The 19,167-nt window shown below is 41.8% G+C and overlaps 2 protein-coding genes across 3 annotated transcripts; both read right to left on the reverse strand.

Annotated features, from left to right (window-relative positions):
* Positions 1 to 5,695: 5,695 nt before the first annotated feature.
* Positions 5,696 to 7,771, reverse strand: LOC123969126 (ankyrin repeat domain-containing protein SOWAHC-like). The gene has a single exon (XM_046046231.1). The coding sequence runs from the start codon at positions 7,623 to 7,625 to the stop codon at positions 5,835 to 5,837; it is 1,791 nt and encodes a 596-aa protein (XP_045902187.1). The 5' UTR covers positions 7,626 to 7,771; the 3' UTR covers positions 5,696 to 5,834.
* A 2,154-nt stretch (positions 7,772 to 9,925) lies between these two features.
* cep70 (centrosomal protein 70) lies at positions 9,926 to 17,552 on the reverse strand. 2 transcript variants are annotated; one of them, XM_046048947.1, is made up of 17 exons: positions 17,428 to 17,552; positions 16,876 to 16,896; positions 16,392 to 16,491; positions 16,053 to 16,176; positions 13,799 to 13,979; positions 13,514 to 13,689; positions 13,149 to 13,208; positions 12,726 to 12,825; positions 12,561 to 12,649; positions 12,406 to 12,483; positions 11,449 to 11,536; positions 11,155 to 11,307; positions 10,886 to 11,038; positions 10,527 to 10,695; positions 10,326 to 10,434; positions 10,152 to 10,231; positions 9,926 to 10,061 (listed from the first exon to the last, which is right to left on the reverse strand). In XM_046048947.1, exons 1-17 carry the CDS (start codon positions 17,518 to 17,520, stop codon positions 10,003 to 10,005), a joined length of 1,833 nt encoding a protein of 610 aa, XP_045904903.1. In that variant the 5' UTR covers positions 17,521 to 17,552; the 3' UTR covers positions 9,926 to 10,002. The 2 variants fall into 2 exon arrangements, with proteins under 2 accessions (XP_045904903.1, XP_045904910.1); XM_046048954.1 differs by lacking the exon at positions 17,428 to 17,552 and adding an exon at positions 17,056 to 17,415.
* Between the last annotated feature and the right edge of the window lie 1,615 nt (positions 17,553 to 19,167).

A 19,167-nucleotide genomic window follows, 5' to 3' on the forward strand; every position in this document is an offset into this window, starting at 1 on the left:
AGGAAAGTGAAGGAGTTAAAGTACCTCGGGGTCTTGTTCACGAGTGAGGGGAGATTGGAGCAGGAGATTGGCGGGAGAATCGGAAGCAGCGGGAACGGTATTTTACTCGCTTTACCGCACCGTTGTGACGAAAAGAGAGCTGAGCCGATCTCGATCTACCGGTCATTTTTTGCTCCTACCCTCACCTATGGTCACGAAGGCTGGGTCATGACCGAAAGAACGAGATCGCGGGTACAAGCAGCCGAAATGGGTTTCCTCAGGCGGGTGGCTGGTGTCTCCCTTAGAGATAGGGTGAGAAGCTCGGCCATCCGCGAGGAGCTCAGAGTAGAGCCGCTGCTCCTCTGCGTCGAAAGGAGCCAGTTGAGGTGGTTTGGGCATCTGGTAAGGATGCCTCCCGGACGCCTCCCTAGGGAGGTGTTCCAGGCACGTTCAGCTGGGAGGAGGCCTCGGGGGAAGACCCAGGACTAGGTGGAGAGATTATATCTCCACATTGGCCTGGGAACGCCTGGGGATCCCCCAGTCAGAGCTGGTTAATGTGGCTCGGGAAAGAGAATTTTGGGCTCCCCTGCTGGAGCTGCTGCCCCCGCGACCCGACCCCGGATAAGCGTCTATAAACTGTCTATATTATATAGACATATATTGTATCATGTTATATATGTATTTTAATGTGTTTATTTCTATGCCGTGAAAACGTGGTAAAATACCTACCAGACTGTCCTTCATCTGTGTAGCAGTTACTGTCCAGGTTGCTTTCTTACTTTACTTCTTATTAATGTAAGACACTGTGTAATATCCTCTGGGCTATTTTTGTTAAATGTACTGTATACATTTCATATGGAGACTTTATGATTTTATAATGCGCACAAATGGTTTACTATGATTTTTCCAGTGTATTAATTTAACTCCTGTAAATTAGTCTGTTTACAGTAATTATACAGATTTAGAAAGACGAACCACTTTGCAAGAATGTGTTGATTGCTAATAAAAAAATTACCTTTTAGAGTCTGAACCACCTGATATTTTATTAACTGTACAAATATAATAAATGTATAAAACAATGTATGTTGTTTTTGCTATAATTTTTAGTAAAATAACACAAAAACAGAATTTGGTGGAGAGCTGATGGACACATTATGTCTGACAGGGAAACAATTGTGAGGAGATGTCTCATTTTCTAGTCTGGACAGGCTGAAAGTTCAATTCAAGCTTCTCTTCTCTTTAAAAATATACACTTAAAGAAAGATATTCGCTGCTTCTGGCGCATAATGCAACTTACGCTGATAACGTCATTCTCCAGAAGTTATCCATAAAGCTTTCTCAAGAATTCACTCAGCCAAAACATGGGAGTGTTTTTCAATCACGTGAAGGCCAGCTCACTCTGGGAGAATTTAAGGCACAGTGAAAAGCATTCATTCAGCACAAACTGTCATTATGTGGAGCAGCCAAAGATGATGCATGATCCACCTCTGGTGAGTCACAAGTCACGCAGAGCAGGAAAAGTGATTCTGCTGTAGGCGAGCCTTCAGAATAAAGTTTCCGCTATAGTGCCATCTAGTGAGTGAACTAGCAACAACTTGATGCATACTGAAAGATTATCTAACTTTCTACACTGAACATTCACCAAATGACCAAAAGTATAGGGACAGGACACAGGTCTTTAGTGCACTTTTGCGTTGCAGTGGTGTTCTTGTAACTTTGTGTTCGGTGCTTTCCTGGTCGAACATGACAATGCTCCTGTGCATAAAGCCAGGTCTGGTATAGTCTGAGACAACTTGACTGGCCCTGCACAGAGCCCTGACTGCAACACCATCCCTCTGGGACGAAACTGGAACACTGACTGCAAGCCAGACCTCGTCGCCCAACATCAGTGTTGGACCTCACTAATACTCTTGCGGTTGAATGCGAGCAAATCCCCAAATCAGGCTTTCCACAAGATGTTGGAACTGTTCATTTTCCAGGCCGTGAAAGTTTATTCTTCACTTAAGGACTCTGAACTGCGGGAATAATAGTTTAATAACCTTTTCTGGAGCTTTAAACTGCATCTCAGTGTTCACTAATGAAGACAGTCTGTAAAAAGCTTCAGAAAGTGGTTTGAAAATAGATTTGTCAAAGACTATTTGGCAAAGCAATTAGTGATAATTTAACTGGAGCCCTCAAAAGCTCCTAATGGACCTCTGAAAACCCCTATAACTGATTTTTGGCAGCACAGAAATCATTCATATGTTGATATTAGCACATACCGAAGGTCAAATCACAAACAAAGTCTTTTATTCAAGTGCAATGATGTGCAGTGTTATTTATTAAATCTGTAATCAAACATACAAATCATTAAAACAGCCCCCGTAAGTACAAGTAACCCGAGTAAACAGTCACTTTTGTTTGAGCTCTTCAAAAGCAAAGCTTTGTTATGTACCAGATTATAATGTGCAAGTCTAAGAGCTGATTTTGTTCAAATGTGCAAAGATGTAATAAAAAAGATTAAAAGGTGCCATCGAGTCAGGGAAAATCGTAGGTACAAAAATAATCTATGATGATTTGTTACATAGAAATGAGCAACGTCACACTGTATTAATCAATTTCCAACTTAAATACAATGCGATGCAGCCAGCTTTTCCTTTAAGCACCGCTTAGTATGGGCCTCCATTCCTGAAGAAGAAAGCTACGCAATGCCACACCGAAATCAACAAATACATAAAAAGTTAGGAATGATATAAAAATATGAATTCTCATGAGTATCTAAAAATGATGACTTGGTAAAGTCAATTCTAAAACACAATACTGTGAGAAAATACGTAACATCTTTTAATGTCAAAATGATGAGATACTTCTAGTTTGGCCAGTCCGAGCGTTACGACTGATTCAAATACTCGGCAGGAAGCGGCTTCCATACACTGTGGCACATACACATACACATAAACTAGAATTCACCCTTAAAGTGAAAATTTTAATTTGATCTCAAACCGATATTTGAGTTAATACAGAGCAGAAACATCCCTGAAATTACTTTTCTGGTGGACAGACTATCTAATGAAAACACTGTTTTGACCTCAAACATAATATATATTTGACATTTCTCTACTGAAATATACTGTACTGTTTGTACTTATCAGCTGACATATACACCAATACTGATATATTGGTCAAGATATAGCCTGGTTCCACTGGAGACTACATTAAGTGTGCAGTCACTTATTAGGCCAAATTAAAGGATATTATATCCTCTGTCCAGACAGTATCGGAATAAATGAACTGTGCTGTATAATTACTTCTTGTAGACCCTGAACAGGTTGAGAGGCATGTGGAAACACTGGACAGATTTTAAAAAAGCGAGATGATCCACTGATCCAGTCTGTCCTTACACACCATCACTGGACATACAGGTGCATCTCAAAAACTTAGAGTATCATGGAAAAGTTCATTTTCTTCAGTAATTTAACTCAAAAAGTTCTATTTTCATGTATTCTAGCTTCATTACACCTAAAGTGAAATATTTCAAGCCTTTTTTTTTGTTTTAATTTTGAAGATTACGGCTTACAGCTCATAGAAATCAAAACTCCAGTAGCTCAAAATGTTAAAATAAATCATTTATAATACAGAAGTGTCGACCTGAGAAGATCTCTAATCAGCTAGTTAACTCAAAACACCTGCGAAGGTTTCCTGAACCTTTAATCTCTCAGTCTGGTTCTGGCGCTCACAGTGAACTTTTCCACGGTATTTTTGAGGTTGCACCTATGACACCATTATTAAATGCACCTTCAATAAAGAAATGTGAGCATTTAAACCTTCATCTCCTCGGGCTTCCAGGTGAGAACCTTAGCGCAGCTTTATATGCAGAGCCTGTTCAGTGGGTCAGGTTCTGACCTGAGGCAGCATGCTGTGGATTACATGTGTGATTCATAACCCTGCTGTGTCACCGGATTACTACTAAGTACCATTTCATGACTGGACAAAGTGTTTCTGTGCTTGGTTGGGGTTGTTTTGATCGTGTTGTTTTCCAGTCTGGCGACACATTTATTAAAGCAGAATATTGTACGTTCTGCAACATCCCTGTTGAGTAAACCGTGTGTAAACGTCAGTGCTGTGCGGTTTCTTAACCAGAGGATTTACTGGATTTAACCCTCTCCAGATGGCTTTTGTAATTCCAGGACACGCCTGTTAGCCCCAAATGTTGAGTCACCATTAAAATGTTGGCCATGTAAAATATGAAAAGCAAGACCAACCTCTCTCTCAATGCCACTGCTCTGGCGTCACACGACCCCCTTGTGACACAGAAATCTGCCAGCAGTGGTCACGATTACAGACTCAAGGTCAAGAGGCTTTAGAGGATAAAGAGAAGCAGGCTGACCCGCAGTCGCGTCACCATCTACAGTATGCGCTAACATCTAATCTAGCTTTTGTAACACAATGTGCATTTGTGATAGATCATGGAGCCAAAAATGAGTATGTCAGTGGGATGATCCCACTGCGATGATTCTGTAGTGGAAAAGCATTTTCAGAATGAACAAAACTACCTGAAAGAGGAAAAACTAAAATAAATACCAATTAAGTGCGCTGCTAAGAGGCTTAATTGCATTTTTGCCTGGGCTACCATTATTATATACGAAAGACTTGGAACTAGACGCTATAAATTGTTGTCACTGCTTTTAAAATAACTAATTCCTTTAAACCTATGTAACAACTGTACTTTTAATTAGTCTTAGTGTTTATTTGTAGATCTTAAAGAGTCGTTGAACGTCCTTTGGTTTTTGCAGGTGTGTCTGGTAACTCTGTAACTCTGCTCTGTCAGTATGCTGCCAGGTGATCTCAATGAGATCACCTGGTTAAATAAAAACAAATATATTTGCATTTACACTGCCGGTCAACAGTTTAAGAACAGCCCCATTATTCTAGTTTGTATTGAAATATAAGTAGTTCAAGCCCAGAGAAAAACCTTTAAATGGTAAAAAAGGAAAGCAGCAAACTGCCAAAGTTAAAAACAAAGGTTATGTCACCAAAAATGAGACGTTTTCAGAGATAAAATTAACAATTAAATTGTATTGTTGTGTATGTATGTGTTTGTTTATTATTTAACTGTAGGATCAACAGATGCACACCTGGTCTGTCTTCCTTCATTAACTGCCTTTCTAGTAGCAATATTGTACAAACAAAGTGTGTTTTAACACAGCCTTAACTTTGTTGTTACCTTCTTTGGTTATTCTGCAGCAATGGAAGTAAATGAAGAACTTGAAATGCCTTGATGCAAAAACAAATTTCTGCAGCTGTTCCGATGTGTACACACCTTGGAACAGCCTGTTAATACACCCTCAGAAGCTTCATTTGGACTATATTGCAACTAGAAAGGCATAAAGGAAAACAGACCAGTTGATCCTACAGTGAAATACTGAACAAAACTCCTTAATTTTTGTTAATTTTATATCTGAAAATGTCTGTTTTGGTGGTGTGAATGTTGTTTTTAACTTTGTCGGTTTGCTGCTTACTTTGGTGTCATCAAGGTTTTTTTCACTGGACTTATATTTACATACAAACTAGAAAGACGTGGCCGTTCTAAAACCTTTGACCGGAGTAAATGAAAACAAATGTATGTGACTACTAGCTGTCGATAGGAAGACATCAAGGAAAAAAGGATTTGTTGATTGTTTTACACATTTTGAGATGCTGTATTCAACGCAAAGAATCAGCTGCACCGTAAAAAAAAAAAAAAGAAGCTGCGATTTGTTCTTGTGACCCAGTTTTTCCAATGCAACAAAAAAATTGTCTTTTGCCACATTTCTGCAAAAATTCTGTACCTGTCGACATCCCTGTACACCGTTTCCTGTCCTGTGTCAGTACCGATCTCACCCAAAGAAATGTGTCTTGGGTCTGGACTTGAAGGAACCTTTCGCAGACCCGTCCAGCTCCTCTGAGTCACGGAACGACGTGCTGTGGACAATCTGAGACGTCCTCGCGCGGAGCCTCTGCAGTTTGGGCTTCATCCTGCTGAGCGAAGACTTCCTCCTGAGGGGTTTCTCTCGGGGCTGGGACTCCCCGTCCACAGAGTCACAGTTACTGGGGTTGAGGAGCCTGAGCGGCTTCAGGTTAGACTGGAGAACCTTAGAGAACCTCCAGCGGCCTCCATCCCTGGGGTCGGCGTTCTCTGACTCAGAACACTCGTATGCTCCTATGATGTCCCGTATGTCCACACTCACGTTGTCAGTGAGGTACTGGCAGGCCTTCCTCCCGCTGTAGTCTCTGATCTCCACATCTGTGTTGTAGGCCCCCACCAGGAGCTTCACCACCTCCATGTGGTTGTGCATGGCAGCGATGTGCAGCGGCGTGTAGCCGGTGTTGGATCGAACATCAACGCTGATGGGAACATTGTGCTGTTTGGCGAAGTTGATGATCAGGGCTATCAGCTCAGGCTTGCCGTGCTTGGCCGCCCAGTGCAGGCAAGTAAAACCGGTGACAAAGTCCTTCCTCAGGACGAGGCTGGGCTCTTGGGTGAGGAGGCCGTACATGCTGCCCCACTCCCCGTCGGAAGCACACACCATCCACTCATGCTCCAGCGGGTCCAGAGCGACTGAGGCCCTGTCGTCGTCCTGGTTGGAGGAAGCCAAGGAAACGGAGTCACTGTCATCCCTGGAGGACAGGTGAACAGAGTTACGTAACACCATGCTCCGCCTCAACTGGGGGGATCTGCTCACCATGACCTTGATGAAGTGTTTGCGGCTGCTTATCGGGGTGATGTTCCCTTCACTCCCAGACAAACTACGCTCATCCAACTGCCGTTCATCTTTCTCTTCGTCTGGCTGCTGCTGTCTGAATCTGTGCTTGGATCCTTTAGTGTTTCGCCGCCTGGTCGCCACATTAATCTGCTCCGCTTCCTTCAGGCCGTCTACTGTTTGAGACTCAGTCTCAACCTGCCGGTCTTTGGGATCGAGTCCAGAGGTGGCCGCGTCTACCTGTCCTGTAATACCAGTTTGTACAGGCCCAGGCAGGGTGAACACGGGTCCCGCTGCAGGGAGAGGCGAAGCTTCAATCACTGCAATTTCTGGTATGTCAGGCCCTTTTCCAACACGCTCCTTCTTGGACTCCTTCCTCTCTTTTCGAAAGCTTTCTCTGTTCCCCATCTCACCTGAGCTGCTGCCCACCTCCTCAACTACACAAACAAACTTATGACTCTTACTTTTGTCATCCGTTTTGTCCGGCAAAATGATTGCAGGAGACAAACCATGCGGAAATGTCACCTGCTTGTCACTTCCGAGACCTGAGGCAGGTGTTACCTGCTGCTGAACGTCACCGCCGGCGGGGCTTTGCGGGGCCGCATCCGCCACTGCGTCATTCCCACTAACCCGCCTGCTGTCTGCGGGATAATAACGGTGAGCTGGCTCCCTATCCGTCCCGTTGCTGACACCCTTCACTGAGCAGCGAAACTTTTTCTTAAGGCAGACATACTTAACTCCACTCTCCGTTTTCACGAAAGCAACGTCGTCAACGTGGTTTTTAAACCTCTCGCGCACAGCCGCCCTCTTCTCAGGCTCCTCGGGGAACACAGCCTTAAAATGCTCAATTAAATCCGTGTTTTTCACTTTGCCCCCTTTGTCCTTCAGAAACCCCAGAATCGCCTCTTGAGTACACTCTGCAGCCATTGTAAAAAAAACCACTAATACGACCACTTTTTAACAGTTTTATCACGCTGTAGCGACGGACATGCTCTCCTGCCTGCCGTAGGCTCCCGTCCCGTACCGACACATCCACCGAGCTATCCCTCGGTGTAGAAATTAAAAAAGTAGATCCTAACGTTGCCCAAGACTGAGGTCCACCTTTTCTCTGTGTTTTATTTCTACCATCAGACGCTCCCCGCCTCCACGCGACTGAATCCACTACCCGGCCGTACCATTTCATTTGTTGGGGGGGGGGGGGTTGAATAATTAAAAACGTTATAATTGTTGTTATAAACTTAAAAATTATTGACACGTCTCGACATGATTATGTTTGAAAAAGATTCACATATCACAATGAAACTTTACAAGCTGATACATACATAGAAGCATTTTTTCTTTTTTTAATTAGGTTACTTTTTTATGTTTAATCTTTTTTTATGAGCCTATGCAAATAAGTTATTTCCTCATTAAATATGCACTGATTTGCATATCACACAAATCCATTTTCCAGCACACATTTTTCTTTTGTTTGTGATAATATACCAAACAGCCAGACATTTACAGAACGGCTTATCAAAATATTGTTTTTCCATGCATTTATTAAAAATATACTATATATAATATGTGATGGAGCCCTTTTTCCGTTTTTTTGCCATTTTGAGAAAACAGCTGTTAAAGATTAGCTAATGCTAATTAGAAACTTAGAATAAACATTACTGTTTGTCACATGAACACATCGCTTATAGATATATAGGCTAATTAGGATAAATGAACTAATATTGTGCTATAGAAAACAAACTTTCAAATGATATATGATTTAATATACTCAGTTAAACTTTTAAATGGAAAATGCTAACACAGATGTGCGGTTCATGGACTATATATAAAATAGATTATTATAGATAGATTTTAATAGATAAAAAAAATATATTATTAAAGATTGTTTTGTACATTTTATGAAAGTTACAAAATAACTTGAAATCTTAAAACTGACAGAATGAAGCAAAATCATCATTTTGGATTGTGGTACTTAAGTACTAATGCCACACTAAAAATATTTAAGTAAAAGTCCCCCATTGAAAATGTTACTAAAGTATAATCAACAATAAATAGTTTTTTTAACTGTAAATACATTTAAATAACTGTAAATAAAGGTATGTAACTGTAAATATAGTTATACTGCATATTACATACATCCTTGTGAAGTGTGATTCACCTTGGACTGGAAACATTGTCCAGTTTGTACTACAGGGAGTTTGTCTTTGTACTTTGTTATGTTCAAATAAAGTTTGATAAAAAAATACGTTCTTATCCTACAGGAACCAGAACTCCCTGATTGACCCTCCATTTTAAAAACTGATGTCCAACCCAAAGACTTGTGAGCTCTTCGGTGTTGATGCCATAAGGTAAAAGGAATAGACAGTATCTGGAAAAAGATACCTGATCTTTAAAGGTTGTGGATTCGACTGAATGCTGCTGTAGATGAAATTCACCACAGAGGAGAGCTCGAAGGTCTGCAGGCCGTTAACTCAGGTTGATAGAGGGCTGTGTGGATATCTTATCTGGGTTAGAATCTCAGCTGATGATAAATATTTTAAAAAGCTGATGTTTAAATGAAAGAGTGAAAAGCACCAGGAAACGCAGCGCATCTTTCTTGTCCAATAGCTCAGCCTGGTAGCGGGCGAGTTTGAGGTTCAGGGGTTGTGGGTTCAATCCTTATGGAGGCTCAGTGAGTTTTGAAGTTGAACTCCTAAAAGAAAAAGTCAAGAGCTCTAAGAAATACAGGTGAAGTGTCTGGTCAGATAGCTCAAGGTGAAAGCACTTCATGGAGGTTCTGGGTTCGATGCTCAGTGATTTTTGAAGCGCAACTGCCAGAAAAGAAAAAGTCAAGAGCTCTACGAAAGAAAGTTAAAGTGTCTGGTCCTGTAGCTTGGGGAGATGGCGGCTGGCTTTGAAGTTCAGAGGTTGTGGGTTTGATCCTTATCATGGCTCAGTGAATTTTAAGGCGCAACTCCTAATGTGAAGTGATAAAAGCGCCCAGAGAGATGGCGCCATTGTGAAGGGTATTCGGTGGTGTGTTGAGATTGTCTGTGCCATTGGTGCGGCGTCTCCGGGTTCAAATCCCATCCGTTGCCAGTACCTGGATCATTTGAGACATTCCTGAAGTAACAGGGTCGGGGAGGGGCCGTGTCTCCCCCCCGGCCGTTCTGAGAGATGCATGCTGGGCAGGGAAAACCATGAGAATTTTACCCGACTACACTTCAACATCTCACACACTGTGCATATGGAGAGTTTAAAGTCTTTTATTAAAAACGAAAATCTAACGAACCACAAACATTACATTTAACAAAACAGCGTGTCATTAGGCAGTTTGTTTCAAAGACTGCAGAGCTGGAAGGATGTCGTCCAGCTGACTCACTCCTGAAACACAAAGTAGAAGATTCAGCCACATGAAGATTCACATTAAGCCCTGTTTATGACATGATATTCAGATTAGTGTTTGATACTTACCCAGAGTCTGTAAAATGTCCATAATGAGGGCATGGAAAGAAGGAAAGAACTCCTCGTGCTGCTTCACTTTGACGATGATGCTGGAAAACAAAAGCAAAGAGAAAGAAAACTTCAGCCCTGCAGTAAAAGCCTTTGATATTCCAGATAATATGTGTGGTTTCTGTGTATGTGAACCTGTCGATGTCAACATCTGCCAGCAGATCATGGAAACCAGCAGCGTGACCCGTGGAGGAAACAAGTCTGGCCACCTGGTTCACCACCTCTGAAGAAGGAGCCCTGCTGTCTGAAACAACACCACAAACAGCAACTCAGTCATTTCATTCCTGCTGTGCAAACACCCAGCACTGACCGGCTCAGATTCCAGCTGAATGTTACCTAGCTGTAGCTCATCTCGGAGATTCCTCATGGTGTTGGTCATCTCTCCCAGCCTGGTGTAGACCTCGTTCATACGCGGGTACACTCCGCTGAGGGAGGTCACGTCAAACAGCTTCTGGAAGTGAGACACCATGGAGCCCAGAGTGTATCGAGTGGGACTCCTCAGCACCTAGCAAACAGTTAAAAACACGTTTAAATACAGTACGTTGCCTGGCTTGTCCTGGATCTGGGTTGATTAGAGCTATAAAAGGGGCACTTGCAGCAGGTCTCAAAGGCTGCTACAAGTGCATACGGCCATCAAAGCACCATGGAACGTATTAAACAACACCTTGAGCAAGTAGAACAAAGTAGTGTCCTACTTTCTCATTGTCAGTGGAGGCGTTTTCCAGCATGGTGTCCACCAGCAACATCATGTCCTCCACCTTCACAGCTTCCGCAGCGTTACAGCCACCATGAGACGGCTGCCAGGGCATCAGCCTGTCACTCAGTTTGTTTAAACCCTGCTGCAGATCCTGCCAATATACACATATGAAAAGAAAGGTAAAGGTAGAAAATCTGGAGACACATTCTGAATGATCAGCAAGAAGCTCGCTTATACTGGGGTGAAGATACTGATAGTGGCGTTTACCTTCAGTAGGTGGAGCTGCTGGGCCCAGACTTCCAGAGAGGGGAGGAGAGTCTGAAACTCAGCCGGCTCCAAACCAACAGAGGAGGGTTTCTGTCTGTGCAGTCGTAACGGAGCGCTGGGATTGGTCACAACAGCACTGATCTCATTCAACAGCTGGAATTCAGGAGAAGTAAAAAAAAAAAGAAAAAAAGAAAGTTATGTTCAGTTAGGAAATCATATTTTAGAAAATGAGGGTTGAACCCCAGTAGAGAGAAGACAGGAAACCTTCCTTGTGGAATCAAATAGTATGCTTACATGGTGATAGTGGCCACACAGGCCGGCCTCCCTGGCTTGGTCACTGATGCTCTCACTGGTCTCAGTTGTGTCGTCTTCTTTAGGCAATCTGCAAAGATGGGTGGTGCTTCTGATTAAATCAGTCCCTGGACACTTACAATCCAATAGTTAAAGAGTTTGGCCCTTCATTCGCTTGCCCAGTGCGGCAGATATGTTCACTGTGCTTTAAAAAGCTTAAGAACAGGTTGGGCTTACGACCCCTTTAGCAAAATCTACTTGTCACAGCTTATAGGCACTTTAAATATCCTTCATTAACACTTCGAATTTCTACAGCTGTCCCAACCTTGGAACAGCCTGTGTTAATACACTCTCAGAAGCTTTGTTTGTGCAATATTGCCACTAAAAAACTAAAAATAAATGAAGGAAGACAGAGCAGCTGGTCATCGGTTGATCCTACAGTGAAATAATGAACAAACATAAAATTAACAATTAAATTAAGTATATCTAAAAATGTCTGTTATTTCTTTTGACCGGTAGAGTGCATGTAAAATAATAAAGATTTGTGTTTCAGGAACTAAGAATCTATAGGAATAATAAACAGTTATGTTTCTGAAATTTATGACATTAAATACAGTGAATGGCCATCTTCTTTTCTTTTAACTTGGACAAAAAAAAACAAACAAAAAAAAAAACAGTGAAAGCATAAATTTTAAAACATTTTTTTTAAAGAAACCTCCACGAAAAAAACCCTGGAATACGTCACAACTTCCAAAACTCAAAACTATGACAACCAAGCCATAATAACCACATCAGTGAATGGTTTAAATGGACTCTTATGAACGTGGTATTCTTATTTACATGGTAACACAACCACACCTGAAGGCATCATGCATCTGATACACAGATATAGCTGCCCTCCTCACATCTTGGGCACAGCGAGTAGATTTACAGCAGTCTTTCACTCACTGGTGTTCCTACCTTGTGTTATTTTGTTTGTGTAACCCCTCCAAACGGCGGAGCTTGTGTTTGTAGATCTTCACTTCTCTGAGTGTCGGCCTGCGCAGATGAACACAGTCGGCATGAATACTGATACGCCGGCACATGCACTTGCTTCAAGCTGGATGAACACGCACCTTGTCTGCAACTCTTGCTTCAGGCGCTCCGTCTCCCTCTTTAGCTCTTCTATCTCAGCTTTGCTTTCCTTTTGCTGTTCTTGGTACGCCTGAAGAAACGCAAGAGTGTTACCTGCGGCTTCAGGGGAAACTACTTTGAAAATAAATAAACATTTCTCACGGTACCTTCAGAATGGTTTTGAAAGATGGAGTAACATTACTGGACGCCTTCTTGATTCTTGTCTGATGAGCCACTTGAGATCCTTCTGGTCGTCCTTTCACAGATCTGGGGTGAAAATAAAAAGCTTAGCAGAGCAAAAAAAACAAGTTAATCGGATTTTGTTCAGAAATTTTTGTTTTTTCTTCCTGCCCCAGTTGTAATCTTGCTATTTTTTAGGTTTATTGCCCTTGTTGGGCTGGGAATCACTGCTCTAGCATACTAGTGACTAACACAGTGTGCCTGACAGGATGCAGCCAGCGTAAACACAATGCCAGGTTGATCTGGGCTACAGTGAGCCAACAAAGGCAGCAGTCCACTGAACTATGCCACCTGCCACTACAGCCTCATAATATTCTACTCTGAAGCCAGTGTTTGGGAAGCACGCTTACCTGAGCTCATCCATCATCTGAGTCATTTTAGTTTCATAGAAGTCAATCACATCCAACACCCTGCAGACAGAAGCACCAGAAAACATGTAGCAATCAACTCAATCACAGACATCTGTCTGAGGAAGTCTGCATGATGCATTTGAAAGCTGGGGAAAAAGCGAGTAATTGGACCTTAAGGTACAATTTCTGCAAACATTCAACAGTTTGAACTCATAAGTGTCCGACTCTCCTAGCCCCACGCCTCACATACTTCATGCTGCCATAGCCTAATGCAACCAATACTAACAAAAGAATCAATACCTTTGATAAAATCACCATGTGCTCATATTTTACAAGCCAGCAAAGAGAAGATATCACGTTCTTACTGCTGGTCTGCTGCGGAGTTCTGCTGGCTGACTTTGTTGCAGATGCGCTGGAAAGTCTGACTCTGTTGAGCCAATCGTCGCTCTTCTTCTTTGACGGTGAAATAAAGTTTCCTCTGAAGCTGAGCTGTTTCCTCCCTCTGTTTAGACAGCTTCTCCTCCAGAACCTGACACAGCTTCTAAAAAGATAACATTTCCCAAGATAATGAATCATATATGTATCCGGTGTGTACAAACTGAGCATCATATCTATATCTATCTATCTTTCATGTAAGTCTGTTGACATACCTGTGCTTCTTGTTTTTCCTGCTGCAGCTGTTGCGTGTGGCTGTGCTGATGGACAGCCTTGCCGAGGTAGCGGTCCTCAAGGTCCTGGACTCTGGTCTTTACCACGTCCAGCAGCCCCTCCAGCTCTGCGGCCCTCTGAGACTGCTGAGCTGCTCGACCCATGTGCTCATGAACCTCCTCTCTAAACACACACACACACAGAAAAGGTTCACTCTCAAAATGCAACAAGTTAGTCGTTACTAATTATTATTCATCGTATCTGTCTGTAATAAGTCATTTTATTTTAGGTTGCCATTTTAAAAACTGGCCAGGGACAATGGATGAAAAACTGTCTCATTTACAGTTAGTTTGCTGTCAAATAAACAAATATATGACAAAATGAGACATTCGGTGCAAACTGTCGGTATTACGCAGTTTAAAAGAGTACTCCCAAGATCTACTAATGTGCTTCCATGAATACGGAGGACTCACAAGAGCCAAATTGAAAACAAAGAGCACAGAATGTGATTTACTAATGGTGATGTAACCCAAGAGGCTTCTAACTACAGTATTTCATCTGACTAAATGACTGAAATACGACCGTAATACAGTCAGCTGGTTTCCCTTTCGTCACTTCATACCTGCACTGAGCTGTAGCACTCAGGAGGCGCATCTCTGTGATACTCATCTGATGCTGATGAGATTAGATGACAGGAGGACAGGTGGTCGACACACACTACATATCCATTATTAAATAGATACACCTGCAGTAATCCATGCTGCAGGCATGTATGCACTGGAGCATTCCCTCAGCTGTGCTTCCACTGTTTTACTTCACTTTGAATTGTTTCATACATTCCAGGATGAGGACATGATGGAGTTTACATACTGCTATTGCCAACATGGCGCTGCAGATGGCTGCCTCTGTGTTTTAGCACACGTTGTTAAAATTCAGTTTCCCCAGACTAGAAACCTAAAGGCCCCCACTCCATTAACAACCTGGCCTGCTATTGCTTTGAAAGACAATAGGACAGTTCTGACACCAGCCCCCGTGACCCTCGATCACCTCCCTGAGCAGGGACCTGGGGCCTCCATCCAACCTGAAGCACTGTGCCGATTAACTGCCTCAGATATTCTTCAACATCTCACTGGGTACATGCCATGTGCCAGCCTGTTTAAAATCCTCCACCATCATCCCGTACTCAAAAAAACAAGGACCACAGGACTTAACGACTATAGAGCCATCGCAGTTCGTCTACAGAGCCAACAGGTCTGTAGATGATGCAGTTAACGTGGCCCTTCACTTCATCCTCCAGCACCTGGACTCCCGAGGAACCTACGCCAGGATCCTGTTTGTGGATTTCAGCCTTCAACACCATCATCCCGGCTCTGCTGCTGGACAAGCTCTCCCAGCTGACTTCTTGTCTGACAGGACGCAGCACATGAAGCTGGGAAGACGTGTCTCTGACTCTCAGAACACAAGCACTGGTTCACCAAAATGCTGCGTTCAGTTGCAACTCCAGTAACCAGCCCGTCAAGCTCCTGAAGTTTGCGGATGACACCACCCTCATTGGGCTCATCTCTGGTGGGGATGGGTCCGACCACAGGTGGGAGATCGACCATCTGGTGACCTGGTGCAGCCAGAACTACCCGGAGCTCAATGCTCTGCAGGCAGTGGAGATGATTCCTGCTGATTTCAGGAAGAGTTCAGTCCCACCCTCCCCCATTACTATGTGTTCCGCTTCCTGGGCACAATCATCTCCCAGGACCTTAAGAGTGAGCTGAACATCAGCAATAAAAGATGTATGTTTCCAGTAGCTGTACAGTCACATCCTGTAAGTGTTTGTAGGCCTTATTAACATAAATAAAAACAGAATAACATAAATATATGCATGAAAACACACTTGGTTCCTGAATGCCGTTGTAATATTGTTGCAGCAAACAAAACTAACCAACATTATCGGGCCTTTGTACCTCACATAACACTAATGTATGGCTGCTGCAATTAAAATGTCTGGGTTATTTCTCTGAATGGAAGACAAAGTGAAGTAAGGTGCCTGCATGCCTTCATCACGACATCCATGCAGATTCAAACCCTCTAAAAACCTTACATTTTTAACCCCCGCCGTTTTGTCATTCACCACAAATGAACACGCCACTGTTTTGGGCAAAAGGTGGCAGTGATTAATGAAACAGATGGTCCAGGAGGTTGGTACTTAGTATAAAGATCAACATATCTGAGGGGAATGAGTGACTGCATCATTGTTTGACTTACTTGAGTTGGTTGTTAGCCTTGATGAGCTCCTGGATGAGGGTCTGCCTTCTCTCAGAGTCTGTGAGCATCGTCCTCAGAGTCGTCCTGATCTCACCAGCTGACTTCTTGTCCAGCAGAACCAAATCTAAGGACACATGAGGAGTCACGGGACCGAGAGGCTTCACTAATGAGTATAAAACTCAAGCTTCCCAAAGCCAAATGTACAGTATGCAGACAAGAATAAACTACTGAGCGAGAAATGCTACAAAGAAGAAAATTAGTTATTTCCTTCAATTAATTTAATTAGATCTTATTTAGAAATTGATATTTTGGCAAGGAATTAGAAGCACTGACTCTTACCCGAAAGGCTCTTATTCTCTAAAGGATCTGCAAAATGCGCTGGCTTAAAACCATGATGCTGCAGAAGTTTATTCACTTCATCCCACTCTACTTGCTCCTGCTGCAACAGAGACAAACACAACCCATCAGAACAACATCACATCAGTGTGAACCTGGTAAAGACATCTGAGCTCTACCTGGAACTGCCTGCAGGTCCACAAATAAACATATGTCTTATTTCTTGATTGCAAAAAATGAGCTGTCCCTCTGTCCATGTCCATTCTTAAAAGTCCTACACTCCGCGCAAAATTAGCAAGAGCATCGCTGTTATCATTGCATCTTGGGTGCCTCCTTTCAAAACCAACAAGTGATCAAGTTTCTGCAGGAGAAACTGCCACTTCAATGAATGAAAGGCGATCCACTTACTCCTACATGATCTCTCTGAACCCCTCCCCTCCACACACAAGCCTCTATATTAATGTTATTTTAGTCAGTGTTGACTTACCTGCTCCATCGTTTCACCCCACTGCAGGAAATAAAACGATATGCACGGCGTTAGAGTTAGTAGTGACTTCCAGTTAGTACAGTATTAAGTTGATGCGGATCTCAATTTAAAAAATGGGCAATTTAAAGATGACAGAATGTCTTTAACAAAAAAAACAACTTCAAATTAAATAAATAATACCATTTATGAATCTTGAGGTTATTGCGGTAAATTCGGCATAGAAGTAGTTAACCAAGCAAGCACTTTTAATTCATTAAAATAACATTAAACTGCCTCATTTTCAACAGTGTTTTTTAAAGCGCTCTCGAAAAGGAACAGAAATGACAGGCACTAAATTAGCTATATTTCATAATGCAGTTCCTCCACAAATGGCCCATTAACGCCCAATAAGTACTTAAATATATCTGCAAACAAGTAACATTAACTTTTTCAACTTTAGAGGTCGGTTAATTTAACGTCAGCTAAAAAGCTATCGTTAACTTCCACCTTCTAGCTGTGAATGTGCTACTGTTAGCAGACTTTTTGAAGTAAAGATGCGGAGAGGTCGGTTACCAATTGTTGGTAGTTTTCTGAAACTGCAAAACAGCAGATGGTTTCACCGCAGCTTCTATTTACTTTACATTTACGCCTCTTCCGCATCTTCATTCAAACAAGTGCGCGTTGACGTAATCGTCCTAAACCAATGGGAGTGGGTTGTTAATTCTTCTTCTTCTTCTTCTCTGTGTTTGTTGGCGAGTCGCAAACTAACTTTAAAGGTTCATGCCGCCACCTACCGTGTCAGTGAGGAGATTCATGGCTTTGTGTCAGAATCAGAAATACTTTATTGATCCCTGAGAGGAAATTCAGGCTGCTTACTTTTCATATCAAGATATTAAGAAATAAATATAGAAAATTAGTTAGTAGAATATATAGCGATATATATACACAAATCTAAACATTTAGATATGTAGGCTACAGTGTTGACAGAAGTGTCAAACTGAATAGTAGTAGAGAATTAAAAACTTATATTAATTATGAGTATAGGCATGTGGAATGGATGCAGTCCTTTATAATAATTAAAATAAATTAATCAAATTACATTAAAAATCAGGACTGGCGACCTGTCCAGGGTGTACCCCGCCTTTCACCCCATGTCAGCTGGGATTGGCTCCAGCCCCTCCTGTACTACAGGATAAGTGATTGACAATGGATGGATGGATGGATTAAAAATCATTTCCTAACCCTGACTTCTTATTTAAGGCTATTAACAAGTGGCCATAAGAAATACTGTTTATTTTACAAAAGGCTATTTATTTCAACAAACAAATTCAAATAGATCTTAGCCTTCAGAGACAATTTGACAGGAGCTAATTTGATGTCCATGTAGAGATTTATAACTCAATTGTAGCATCAGTCATCAATTGAGGGACATTTCAGTAATTTCCTGGAGGTTCATCCTACAATTACCAGTACAAAGGGAAACTTTCTCTTTAACACCCAACTATAGCCCTAAAGCCAAACATCTCTGTCGGCATTTGGCCCATAATTCTTTTTTTTAAATGCAAATAATAGTTTATATTAAAACTGTCCAAGGTTTGGTCCTGAGGTGCTAACACTGTTTCTGATGAGACACATTGCATTTTTTCAATGCTTTGAGCAACTCATACAACATCCCATATCACATCTATCTCTGCACATAATGTTATTATATGTGAGTGTACGTTGTGTGTATATAGTGTAAATATATTTATTTACTCATAGAATGGTAACTGATCATACAGTACTTTTATTGTATTTTCTTCCTTGTTGTTTCATTCCTCTGTACTGCTGTGCCAATGTGAATTTTCTCTACAAGTGATTAATAAAGTAATATATTATCGTAAACTAACATGTTCTTTGTGGCTGAACTGACTATTTAAGATTGATTGAAATAGATAACATGACAGGACATCATCACGTCATGCTGTGATGGATTACCTAGTTCAAACAAGCTTTAATTTTGAATGTTTCCTTTTTAAGTATTATAAATGAGGCAGGCAGCAGCCCTTGGTAACATTGTTCCTGTACTTAACATTAGTTACCACAAGATGGCAGATATGTTTCAGCACTTCTTCAAAATGTTGTTTCCTCCAAAATGTTGTTTCCTCCAAGCACTGTATCTCAGCAGGCAATGTGAAAATATAAACATCTCTTTAAATTACGGACCAGTCTGAAATTGGTCAATAAAGATGAAAACAATATCTATAATAGAGAGAATAAAAAAGCAACTGCACTTGAAAGAAAATAAATAAATAGCACAGTTTAGGTGCAGTA

The sequence above is a fragment of the Micropterus dolomieu genome, linkage group LG01, assembly GCF_021292245.1.
Source record: "Micropterus dolomieu isolate WLL.071019.BEF.003 ecotype Adirondacks linkage group LG01, ASM2129224v1, whole genome shotgun sequence".
NCBI lineage: Eukaryota > Metazoa > Chordata > Actinopteri > Centrarchiformes > Centrarchidae > Micropterus > Micropterus dolomieu.